At 43.1% G+C, this 13,319-nt stretch overlaps 1 protein-coding gene across 4 annotated transcripts in view; it reads left to right on the top strand.

The window, feature by feature from the left end:
• SARNP (SAP domain containing ribonucleoprotein) overlaps positions 1 to 13,319 on the top strand; it is a 67,676-nt gene that overhangs the window by 48,345 nt on the left and 6,012 nt on the right. For 3 of the 4 annotated variants that reach the window (XM_032291497.1, XM_032291506.1, XM_032291514.1), the window contains 2 exons: positions 9,472 to 9,561; positions 12,144 to 12,426. In XM_032291497.1, the coding sequence (XP_032147388.1) occupies positions 9,472 to 9,561; positions 12,144 to 12,185 (132 nt within the window). In that variant the 3' untranslated portion in view covers positions 12,186 to 12,426. Of the gene's footprint in view, positions 1 to 9,471; positions 9,562 to 12,143; positions 12,427 to 13,319 lie in introns of those variants that run through there. The other variant, XR_004272849.1, reaches the window with a different exon arrangement.

Raw genomic sequence — 13,319 nt, forward strand, 5'->3', positions numbered from 1 at the left:
TTACATTCCCCTTAGAAATCAGATTGGCCTGAGAACTGTTAGCATTTTAGTATGGTAATTCAGTCACAGAGGGGGGCAGTTATTTGTTATATTTGTGAAATATGACTGTCTTAGCTCTCTGTGAGCCTCTCTTCCATCACTCTAGGAAAAAGACTTCTGAGGGGGAAAATAATAGCAGTACCTGAGCTCCCCTGAAATGCCTCTTTCTACTTGTAAGGATTTTTGTGACTGGACTCTTTTAATTGGAATTTCTGCTTCTCACACACGGTATAAGGAGGGATAATAAGTGAGTAAGCTTGTTATACTGACCAGGAATAGTGCCTGGCTTGGTTCATTCTTTTGGTCACAGAGAATAATGATGTTTCTTATTTGAATCCAGTAAAAGTACTGATGCTTTGTGTTCTTGGGAATTACTGAGTTCAAATTCCCTAATTATGCTTGAGTTAACTTTGCTTTGTTTCTCCTAGTTTCTTTTTATATGATCCAGAGTGGCACTGGTAATAAGATTGAAGAAGGTGAATGCTTTCAACATACCACCCATGGGGTACTAATTAAATCAAATTAGACTCCTTCTCGCATAGTAAATAGCCATGGCACACAAGCAAGGAGCAGTATTCTTTATTGTATTTAGGATAAAATTAGTAAGTTTCTTTTTTTGTGTGGTATACACAGAATGTTTAGACATAGTTTCTAAAAATATTCTTATGAATTTGAATCTTGAAGACACAAGTTGGGTTTAGAAAATAACAAAGTTAGAACTCCATTTTGGGTAGACATAGTAATGGTACCTTGCCGTAAAAAGGGAACAGACACGTTTGAAAACATCTGGGGTATTCAGCTGCCATTTGTTACATCTGATCTTCCCTTTGCAACTTAATTCCTGGCTACAGTATATATGCCATGGAAATCATTGCCAATACCCCTTAATCTGAAATTTCTAGTTATAACCTGGTAACTCTTTCCCCTCTCTTTTTATTCTCAGGACATTGAGTATTTTTTAATAAATCCTTTATGTTTATAGAGGAGTACATTCTAAAGGGACCAGCAGCAACCCCGTAACTAACTGCACTTCATCTTGTTTTCCAAATTCCTATCTCTGGTTCTGTGTGTTGGCTTTTCATCTCTTGATCTCATGTTTCTCTCTTCCCATGATACTTCTGGCCTCTCTTTTCTGATAGAAACACAGATACTCCTCACCTTACAATGGGTGTTATGTCCTGATAAAAACCCATCTTAAGTCAAAAATGCATTTAATATACCTAACCTTCTGAACATCATAGCTTAGCCTAGTTGACCTTAAACATGACCAGAACCCTTAGGTTAGTGTGCAGTTGGGCAAAAATCATGTAACACAAAGCCCATTTCGTAATAAAGCATTGAATATCTCATGTAATGTATGGAATACTGAAAGTGAAAAACAGAATGGTTGTATGGGTACGCTAAGTTTCTACTGAGCGTGCATCGTTTGCCATTGTAAAGTTGAAAAATCTTAAGTCAGAGCATTTGGGAACCATTTGTATATTCAAAATCACTTGCTAAAGACAGGCCACACATTTGGCTTCAAACATTATGGCAGCCAGTAGAAAGAGAAAGCACAGTTGGACTGTTTGTGGTGATTCACAGGCTTCACAAGGTAAAAACAAGTTGACCAAGAAAAGCATAACTCTTTTGGATCTGGGGGCCAGAAGTAAAAATTTCCTCATGAGTCCTCATAATGCAGTTATGTAAAGAACAGTAGTATACATCTCTATAGTAACTTGGTGAATTCGTAAGTCTTGTGAAGTTAAGGATGTTATTCCTTAACTTTATCTTATTTGTTTCTCTATTCCCAGCACCTGACCCAAAGTAGCTACTCAGTTGATCATTTGACTAGTGAATAAATTAGTTAATTTTATGGCTGCATTGCTATTGAAAATGTTGATTGAATCTGATGTCACATAATTCAGTGAAAGAGATTCCTCAGGGGCCTTTAGAGAACCTGGGATTGGGCCTACATAGATAGAGGTTAGATCCTTGCCCAATCCCCTCATATATTACCTTATATAGATATCTTCTATTGGTAGTTTTTAATTATTAGGATTTATGAAATCAGTAAAGCCTGGCAGCCCAGGTTTTTAAGGTCTGAGAAAGAGATTGTTTGGCCTGGCACGGTGGCTCAAACCTGTAATCCCAACCCATTGAGAGGCTGAGGCAGGTGGATCACTTGAGGTCAGGAATTCGAGACCAGCCTGGCCAACATGGTGAAACCCCATCTCGACTAAAAATACGAAAAATTAGCTGGGCATGGTGGCTCATGCCTGCATTCCCAGCTACTCAAGAGGCTGAGACAGGAGAATCACTTGAACCTGGAGTTGGAGATTGCAATGAGCCGAGACTGTGCCATTGCACTCCAGCCTGGGCAACAGAGCGAGACTTTGTCTCAAAAAAAAAAAAAAAAAACGCTGGGCACGGTGGCTCATGTCTGTAATCCCAGCACTTTGGGAAGCCGAGGCAGGTGGATCACCTGAGGTCAGAAGTTCCAGACCAGCCTGGCTGACGTGGAATCCCCGTCTCTACTAACAATACCAAAATTAGCCTGGTGTGGTGGCAGTCATCTGTAATCCCAGCTACTTGGGAGGATGAGGCAGAAGAATCACTTAAACCTGGAAGGCATAGAGAGAGAGAGAGAAAGAGAGATATTAATAGAAAGAAGATGGTGATGATTAATAGGACTTTGTGGAGAAGACTGATTCTGTTCGGTAACTATTCTTCCACAACCAAAATTTTAACCCTTAGTCAGCTGTCCAAATATATACTCATTTTTCTTGCAGCTAAAGGGAGTTTTCTTGTTGCCTTGGTAATGGATCTGATTCTTACTAGCCTTTGGTGATTTTGCTCATTTATTTATTTGTATTTGTATATTTTTGAGACAAGATCTCACTTTGTTGCCCAGGCTGAAGTGCAGTGGTGTGATGATGGCTCACTACAGCCTCAACTTCCTTGGCTCAAGCAATCCTTCTCCATCACCCTCTCAAGTAGTTGGAACCATAGGTGTGTACCACCATGTCCAGCTAAATTTTTAAAAAAATTTTTTTGTAGAGATAGGGTCTCACTATGTTGCCCAGGTTGTTCTCAAACTTCTGGGCTCAAGTGATCCTCCCACCTCAGCCTCCCAAAGTGCTTGGGAGCAGGTGTGAACCACCACACTGGGTCACTATGATTTCACTTCTTACCTAGAAGAATTCGTGGCATTGTTAGCTTACATTTTGATAATGATCTCAAACTTTGTTTCAAGGACCAGGAGAAATACAGCAATAAAAATAATAGCTAAAATTTATTGAATATATTTTATAGTTCCTGTGTGCAAAGTACTTTTTTTTTTTTTTTTTTTTGAGATGGAGTTTCGCTCTTGTTACCCAGGCTAGAGTGCAATGGCGTGATCTCGGCTCACTGCAACCTCCGCCTCCTGGGTTCAGGCAATTCTCCTGCCTCAGCCTCCTGAGTAGCTGGGATTACAGGCACGTGCCACCATGCCCAGCTGATTTTTTGTATTTTTAGTAGAGATGAGGTTTCACCATGTTGACCAGGATGGTCTCGATCTCTTGACCTCGTGATCCACCCGCCTCGGCCTCCCAAAGTGCTGGGATTACAGGCGTGAGCCACCACGCCCGGCCCCGCAAAGTACTCTTTACATGTGTAATTTATATCTTGGAGCAGGCTGGAATGTCTGTCTTTTCTCTTCCAGGTATTATTTTCAAGGGCTCAGTTTGGAACTGTATTCTATAATGGAAAATACAACGATAGTAAGGGTATTTGGTTTTTTAAAATATAAACCCTGGGGCTAGGCATCGTGGCTTATTCCTATAATCCCACCCAGCACTTTGGGAGGTAGAGGCTGGGAGGCAGAAACAGGTGGATTGCATGAGCTTAGGAGTTCAAGACCAGCCTGGGCAACATAGTGAAACCGTCTTTCTACAAAAAAACATAAAAATTATCTGGGTGTGGTGGTCCCAGCTATGCTACTTGGGAGGCTGAGGTGAGAAGCTCCCTTGAGTTTGGGAGGTGGAGGTTGTAGTAAGTCAACATCGAGCCATTACACTCCAGCCTGGGTGACAGAGTGAGACCCTGTCTCAAAAAAAAAGAAAGGAATATATATTTATAGACTGTGCTTTCTATTCTTATATAGGTACTTTCTTCTCTTTTGCATAATTCTTTCTCATTTTTATAAATGAAATCTTTTTTTTTTTTTTTCTGAGACGGAGTTTCGCTCTTGTTACCCAGGCTGGAGTGCAATGGCGCGAACTCGGCTCACCGCAACCTCCGCCTCCTGGGTTCAGGCAATTCTCCTGCCTCAGCCTCCTGAGTAGCTGGGATTACAGGCACGTGCCACCATGCCCAGCTAATGTTTTGTATTTTTAGTAGAGACGGGGTTTCACCATGTTGACCAGGATGGTCTCGATCTCTTGACCTCGTGATCCACCCGCCTCGGCCTCCCAAAGTGCTGGGATTATAGGCGTGAGCCACCGCACCCGGCCCTAAATGAAATCTTAAGAAAAGTGAACAAGGCAGGTATTAGGTGCCATGAGGGTTGCATATGCTGAAATTACTGGCATCAGTCAGTTGGTTGGCTTGGTGTTTTTAATCTTGAAAAGGAAGAGGAGGGAGGAATTGAAATATATGGATTAATCTGAACATCCAATGCCTGTGTTTGGCCAGTGAGGAAAGTTTTCTCCAGATTTTGGGTGCAAGTTGTATGTTTTTAGGAGTAATACATTTGATAGGAAATAAGGGCACTTCAAGCACTTCTCTTCTCACACAGTATGAATGGGAAGAAAAAAGAGATTTGTTAGTAGTTGAGGGTTTTGAGGGAGGGTAGTGGGGGAGGGATGAAGAAGGGAAAGGTTTGCAAATGCATGTGACACTGAGCTAGAAGGGTCACTGCTGCCTGCAGATGCCACAACCCTATTTGTGCACTTGAGCATGGCCTGAGGGAGCATTGGCCTGATGAATGCAGAGAGACATGCGTTTTGATTGAGGTAATTTCCCTCAGATGGGTCTTGCCATCCCATGAATCAAAACCTGTCAGCAAGAAGCTAAAGATGAAGTGAAGTTTATTGTACATTTGTTTCCATGCGACACCGTCACGCTAGAAGGGTCAAGTGAGAGAGATCATTAGAACTGTGTTGATTTACTGGGCCCAGTTGTGCACTTTCCCTGCAGGGAAAGGAGGAAAGAGGCTTTAGGAGAGGAGCTGAGGGGTGCTGGGTGGGGAGGGAAGGGCAGGCTATTTGTGGAGGGTGGGGGAAAGATGTATTGTTTTGTTTTGTTTTTCCCCTGGAACCCCTGATGGGTTTGGAACAGATGCTCTGCCTATATCTCCAGAAGAGGCACCAAAGATCTTATTAAAAAGGGAAACTACTAAAAAGGGTGTGGTGGCTCATGCTTGTAATCCCAGCATTTTGGGAGGCAAGTTGAAAGGATTACTTGAGTCCAGGTGTTTGAAACCAGCCTGGGCAAAATAGCAAGACCCTGTCTCTATTAAAAAAAAAAAAAATTAGCCAGGCATGGCACATACCTGTAGCCCTAGCAACTCAGGAGGCTAAGGAGGAGGATCACCTGAGCCCAGGAATTCAACATTACAGTGAACCGTGATCATGCTACTGCACTCCAGCATGGCAACAGAGTAAGGCCCTGTCTCAAAAAGGTGGGAGCGAGGCAGGTGACTCATGGAGAAATCAAACTTCCCATTTCAGGATATGGCAAAATAAAGAACCAGGAGGAGCAAAACTGGCCTGCACATTCCAAGTGGACATACACTGGGGGAGGGCATGGCCTCAGGGTTTGTGCTGATATAATGTCTGGGTTTCAAAAGTCATACCTCCTCTGTGATTTGAACTTGCTGGAGTACTGCTAGTGCTAAATTGAATGGAAAAAAGTTTATAATGATAGTTTAACAAGATACTGGTCTAGTCTAGTCTTGCCTCTCCACAAGAAGGTATGTTCCATTTATTTTCCTGCAAACTGTTTCCTCCTTGGCCAGGAGACTTGGTGAAGAATATATCAACTAGAGCATTCTAGAGGTTCTCAGTTTGAAATCTCCATTTATATCCTTTATTCACTTTATCTTAGTGGTAGTAGACAAAAGTCAAGAAAACTTTCTCCCTTGACTTTGTTAGTAAAAAATTTGGTGGGGCTTAATGTTTGTTGGAAACCTTCCGTATTCTTTTATTTTTGAGATGGAGTTTGCTTTTGTTGCCCAGGCTGGAGTGCAGTGGCACGATCTTGGCTCGGTGCAACCTCTGCCACCCAGGTTCAAGCAATTCTCCTGCCTCAGCCTCCTGAGTAGCTGGGATTACAGGCATGCACCGTCACTCCCGGCTATTTTGTATTTTTAGTAGAGATGGGGTTTCTCCATGTTGGTTAGGCTGATCTCGAACTCCTGACCTCAGGTGATCTGCCCACCTCTGCCTCCCAAAGTGCTGGTATTACAGGCATGAGCCACCGAGCCTGGCCACTGATTCTTGTATTACATCTTAACAAATGGAATAGCCAATTAGACAAAATTAGAAACAGATTCAGCTGCCAGGCGTGGTAGCTCACGCCTGTAATCCCAGCACTTTGGGAGGCTGAGGCGGGTGGATCATGAGGTTAAGAGATGGAGACCAGCCTGGCCAGTATGGCGAAACCGTCTCTACAAAAAATATAAAAATTAGCTGGGCATGGTGGCACACTCCTGTAGTCCCAGCTACTCAGGAGGCTGAGGCAGGAGAATCACTTAAACCCGGAAGGCAGAGGTTGTAGTGAGCCGAGATCATGCCACTGCACTCCAGCTTGGTGACAGAGTGAGACTCCATCTCAAAATAAAAAATAAGAAACAGATTCAGCTGAGAAAAACTTTAATACAAGATTACTAACTGGAGTTCTTTCCCTAGGTCCTTAGTTACTTATAAATTGTTAGGTTTGTGGTATGATAGAAACAAGAAGAGGTTCTAGTATTGTTGACCTGATTATTTGAGTGAAGTGATTAAAATTTATCAAATTGGCCGGGCACAGTGGCTCAAGCCTGTAATCCCAGCACTTTGGGAGGCCGAGGCGGGTGGATCACAAGGTCAAGAGATCGAGACCATCCTGGTCAACATGGTGAAACCCCGTCTCTACTAAAAATACAAAACATTAGCTGGGCATGGTGGCGCGTGCCTGTAATCCCAGCTACTCAGGAGGCTGAGGCAGGAGAATTGCCTGAACCCAGGAGGCGGAGGTTGCGGTGAGCCGAGATCGTGCCATTGCACTCCAGCCTGGGTAACATGAGTGAAACTCCGTATCAAAAAAAAAAAAAAAAATTTATCAAATTTTTTTAGCTAAGAGCCCTAGTGATCCTTCTTCCTTGGGAATTAAGCACTTAATTGTCCTACTGTTCTTCCAAAGAAATACTTCTGTGAGATACCTTGAGGAGGGGTAAAGCTAAGAAACTGGATTCTCAAGTAAAATGTCCTGGGTTCTAATCCTGGTGTTATTTGTGAGATTTTGGGCAAGTCAATCTCTCCAAGCCTCAATTTTCGTATTTATTAAATGAATTTAATTATAGTGCCTACTCCATATGCTTATTATAACAAGTAGATGATGCCAGATGCAGTGGCTCACGGCTGTAATCCCAACACTTTGGGAGGCTGAGGCAAGAAGAGAATAGCTTGAACCTGAGAGGTGGACGTTGCAGTGAGCCAATATGGCACCACTGCACTCCAGCCTGGGTGACAGAGCAAGACTTCGTCTCAGGAAAAAAAAAAAGTAGTAAATGAGATATTGCATGTACAGAACTGCACACAGTACCGGGCACAAACTAAGCACTCAAATGTCCATGGCTATAGTGTTATTTTAATTGATGATTATTAAGGACAAGAATACTTCTTTTTTCCTTTGAACCTGGCTTAATGTTTTTTCAATAGAGTACATTAATGAGGTACCCACTGTGGATTTGCTGGTGGTCATAATAAGAAAGGCAGAAAAACTGTAGGCAGTAGTTTATTCTGATAATATACTCTGATTAAAGGATAACTTATATAGGATTCTTTACTGCTTGATAGCCATCATTCTTTCTTAGGTTCCTTGCTACTCACTAGAAAGGTGCAGCAAAAGGGAGAACATGAACATCTTTCTCAAGCTGAAAGAGTTAAAGAAAAACCAAGACAGGGCCGGGCGCGGTGGCTCAAGCCTGTAATCCCAGCACTTTGGGAGGCCAAGGCGGGTGGATCACGAGGTCAACAGATCGAGACCATCCTGGTCAACATGGTGAAACCCCGTCTCTACTAAAAACTACAAAAACTTAGCTGGGCATGGTGGCGCGTGCCTGTAATCCCAGCTACTCAGGAGGCTGAGGCAGGAGAATTGCCTGAACCCAGGAGGCGGAGGTTGCAGTGAGCCGAGATCGCGCCATTGCACTCCAGCCTGGGTAACAAGAGCGAAACTCCGTCTCAAAAAAAAAAAAGAAAAACCAAGACAGTACTCCTGCCTGCTGTGTTCAGACACCTGGACTAGTTAAACAAATTGAGCACAAAGCTGGATAGCTGCCCTGCTTTTGATTTGTACAGGTGGCTGCTGTGGCCACAGGGACAAAGGCAACTCCTTGGTTGGGGTTGAGAGTAGAGGCATTGAAAAATTCTGTGTTTCTGTAGGTCTTTTGATTGCCTTTGCTTTTGACCACGTGATTTTGGGACACCTAGAGACACAGCCTGCCTATACACTGTAGGAATATAATTTCCTTGAGATTTAAAAATAAATCCAGCTCGTAAGCACCACACAGACATTCTTTAAAAGTTTGTTTGGTCAGGCACGGTGGCTCATGGCTCTAATCCTAGCACTTTGGGAGGCCGATGCAGGCAGATCACTTGAGGTCAGGAGTTTGAGACCAGCCTGGCCAACATGCTGAAACCCCATCTCCACTAAAAATACAAAAATTAGCCAGGTGTGGTGGTGTGCGCCTATAGTCCCATCTACTCGGGAGGTGCAGGTTCCAGTGAGCTGAGATTGTGTCACTCAACTCCAGCCTGGGTGATGAAGTAAGACTCTGCCTCCAAAAAAGAAAAAAAAAAGGTTGTTTGAACTTTTTTTTTTTTTTGGTGGGGGTTGGGGGGGCGGAGACAGAGTCTAGCTCACTGCAACCTCCATTTTCTTGCCTCAGCTTCCTGAGTAGCTGGGATTTCAGGCATGTGCCACCATGCCCGGCTAATTTTCTATTTTTAGTAGAGATGGGGTTTCTCCATGTTGGTCAGGCTGGTCTTGAACCCTTAACCTCATGATCCTCCTGTCTTGGCCTCCCAAAGTGCTGGGATTACAGGTGTGAGCCACCATGCCCAGCCTGTATCTTATCTCTTTATGTGATCATTAGTTCTTGTCACAAGGTTGGTTAGCATATTGTGACCAGTAAGTTATTTCATTCCCATTTACTTGGTGAATGGAGGCTAATTTCTTTCAACTCTTTTGTTTGTTCCTGAATAGTCTGAAGATGATGAGAAACTGAAAAAGAGGAAGGAACGATTTGGGATTGTCACAAGTTCAGCTGGAACTGGAACCACAGAGGATACAGAGGTAAAAATATACCTAGAATGCTTCATAGACCGTGAGGGAAATGAAAGTGAATGAACTGAATGGAGAAATACTGTTTCCTCACCTACTTATTTATTTAGTAGAGATGGGGTTTCTCTTGCCCAGGAAGTGAGAGTGAATAAACTGAGTGGAGAAACCCTTTGTAGAGATGGGGTCTCATTCTGTTGCCCAGGGTGGTCTCAAACTCCTGGGCTCAAGTGATCCTCCTGTGGCCACCCACCTAATTCTTAAGTGTCCAAATATTTTGCCTTTTGCTTGATAACATTTTTTCCTGGATGAAGTGGCAACACTGAATTCCACCAATATACTTAATTCAGTGTTAAGAGTCTATTAGACTGATGGTAAAGAGTATAAGGTTTTGAATCAGGCCTTGGATTTTAAAAGTGGCTCTCGGCCAGGTGTGACTCGTGCCTGTAATCCTAGCACTTTGGGAGGCTGAGGTAGACAGATCTCTTGAGCCGTGGAGTTCAAGACCAGCCTGGGCAACATGGAGAAACCCTGACGCTACTAAAAATATAAAAATTGGCCAGGCGTTGTGGCACACACCTGTAGTCCCAACAACTCAGGAGGCTGAGATAGGTTGGATCACTTAAGCCTAGGAGGTGAAGGCTGCAGTGAGCTGAGATGGCATCACTGCACTCTAGCCTGCACAAGAGAGTGAGTCCCTGTCTCAAAAAAGAAAAAGTCTCTGCCACTTAGTATTAATAAGTTATAGTACTTCCTGCGCTTTAGTTTCATCATCTGAAAAGTGGAGATAATATACCTGCCTCAACATGATATTTAAATAATGAAATGATTCTGTATAAAAAGGGATAGTTTTAAAGTATTTAGTAAGTATTGATTGTACCTAACTCCCTTCTGGAAAAGGACAATGGACTCAAATCAGACTTCCTCTTCCTGTCACTTTGTTTACAAATAGGTGGGGTTTTTTTTGTTGTTTTTGTTTTTTTTTTGAGATGGAGTCTCACGTTGTCTCCAGGCTGGAGTGCAGTGGCACAGTCTCAGCTCACTGCAACCTCTGCCCTATGGGTTCAAGTGATTCTCCTGCCTCAGCCTCCTGAGTAGCTGGGACTACAGGTGTGTGCTATCACACCCAGCTAATTTTTGTATTTTTAATAGAGACAGGGTTTCATCATGTTGGCCAGGATCTCTTGACCTTGTGATCCACCTGCCAAAGTGCTAGGATTACACGCATGAGCCACTATGCCTGGCCACAAATAATTTCTCAAAATGAAAGTATCCCAGCACTTTAGGAGGACAGTGTGGGAGGGTCGCTTGAGGGCAAGAGTTGCAGAGCAGCCTGGACAACATAGCGAGACCTCATTGCTACGAAAAATTTTTTAAAAATTTAGCCGGATGTGGTGCTGTAGTCCCAGCTACTCCAGAGGCTGAGGTGGAGGTTGCAGTGAGCCCAGATTGCACCACTGCACTCAAGCCTGGGTGACAGAACAAGACTGTCTCAAAGTGTATTGTTAGGCTGTTCTGGCATTGCTATAAAGGAGAAATACATGAGACTGGGTAACTAATGAAGAAAGGAAGTTTAATTGGCTCACAATTCTGCAGGCTTTATGGGAAGCATGGTGCTGGCATCTGCTTGGCATCTGGGGTGGCCTCGGGAGGCTTACAATCATGGTAGAAGGCCAAGGCGGGGGCAGGCACATCACTTGGCCAGAGCGGGACCAAGAAAGGGGAAGGTGCCACATACTTTTAAACAGCCATATCTTGCAAGAACTGTCTTGAGGACAGTACCAACAGGATGGTGCTTTATGAAAAGCTTCTTTATGCGTAAGTATCAGAATCAGTCTTATAAATTAAACCCTGAAAATTTTAGAGTTAAATCAGCTAACCTTTAACTAGGAAAAAGCTAGAGGAGTTTGTATTCTGCTAGGGCCAGTGGTTAGGAGTGCACATGAAGGACTCTGTGCCTTTCTGTGAGTCACTTCCTGAACCAAAAGTCTTCCCTCACCATTTTGTGTCCTCTCCAGTGTTGCTGCCTCTTTTAAGAGCTCTATGATAGGGACTCACCCACACACCACTCACTCCCTATTCGTTCTGTTGGCATCAAAGATTTATATGCCTTTCTAGAGGCCTAACGAATAGCTACTGCCTGGGCCTCACTACTCAGAAGGGCATCTCCTTCACCTCTATGAATAGCATTGTTTAATTCATTATCCTCTGAAATCTTCCATCTCCCCATTGACTGGAAGACTTTCCCCAGCCTGTTAACAGCCCATTGTTTCCAAGCTAGCTTGATCTCAGGCTGGGTGGCCCTCTCTCCTTCAGGAATCTTTCCATTTTCTACCACTGTTCTCTCTGTCCCTCGCCCCCAGTAATTTTTTTTCCTTCTCACCCTCCTTACCCACTAAACTTTCCCAGCTCTAACTGGATAATTGGAAAGATTGCAGAGATTGAGGAATGAAATCTCTTGCTGCCAAGCTCAAGTCTGGGCCATCCTTCCTTCTTGGGCCTTGTGACAGTTCATGTGAGTTTGGATTAAAGCAGCCAGGAATCCCAGCAACTATTGTCTTCAATCTAATTTTTTTCTTCCGGCTTCTTCTTTACAGGCAAAGAAGAGGAAAAGAGCAGAGCGCTTTGGGATTGCCTGATGAAAAGTTCATGTTACTTTCTGTTCTCCAGTGTTTTCCATTTCTCTGATTCTTCTTGGTCACATATATACCTAAATGCACAGTCATGTGCCTACGTCCTGCCTCGCAATGAGGGAGCATGTACCCCAGGTACATCCGTGAACTGCAGCAGCAGTTTGACTTATTGCTGTTTCAGCTTTAAAGTTGTTGTGTTTGTTTTTGATTATGTTGCTTGTTAATAAAAAAAAAATAGAAAAGAGAACAATGTGTTTTATTAGGTGCTCCTTTGATTTATTGGAGCCAGATTAGACCAGATAAGGGGAGCTTCAGGGGCAAATATAGACAATTGGCCATAACACTTTTATCCCTAAGAAGAGAAGACAAGACAAAGGATCGAGTCTACTCTTTAAGCCTATTTATTCCCTTCTCTCATATTCACAAGCATTTTTTATCCTCTATGAAGAGGTTAAATTACCTACACACCAAGTCTTTACGCCAGCAGCTTGTAGTGACCCACTGAAATAAAATAAAACGAGGGAGGTTTTAGGTGGTGCAAAGGATATAAATACAAGGGCAATGATTAGTAGCCTTCTGTTATGAGCTAATAATGCAGACTTTTTCTTGGATAAAATAGAGTCCAGGGTCCCAAATTAAAGGAAAAGGGCCCTATTTTCAAGGGTGGCCTGATACGATACTGTCTGGTTTCAGCCAAAACCAATATGTGGGACCTTGTTGGTTAGTCAGTTTAGGAAGGGAGATGGGCTGGATATCCCTCAGAGATAGAAGAAATTTTGTATAGGGAATCAAAGCATGACAGAGGATGTCAGCACTGTTAAGCATTATTACATAAATCATTGGGAACATAAGCAGTGGAACTGGAGGCTTCAAGTTCATGTAGATCTGAAACCTACAATTTAATCTTTTTGGATATGTTAGTACAGAGTTTCTCCTCTTAATCTTTATATAAGCTTGGTTTTTGTTTGGGCTATTTTTGGTAGTAAGGCTTAGGAACCTGGCACCCCACCTGAAAACTTTTGTACTATGATCTGATCCCATGTTGCTGTGGTGTAATCCTTTATCCTTATTTCCCCTAAAACCTGCCTGGTTTTGTGCTTAATGAAATGGTAATAGTTCGATCATCTTTCTAACATCAAG

This window comes from Sapajus apella, unplaced genomic scaffold (genome assembly GCF_009761245.1).
Source record: "Sapajus apella isolate SASKATOON/1434 unplaced genomic scaffold, GSC_monkey_1.0 scaffold2, whole genome shotgun sequence".
Lineage (NCBI taxonomy): Eukaryota > Metazoa > Chordata > Mammalia > Primates > Cebidae > Sapajus > Sapajus apella.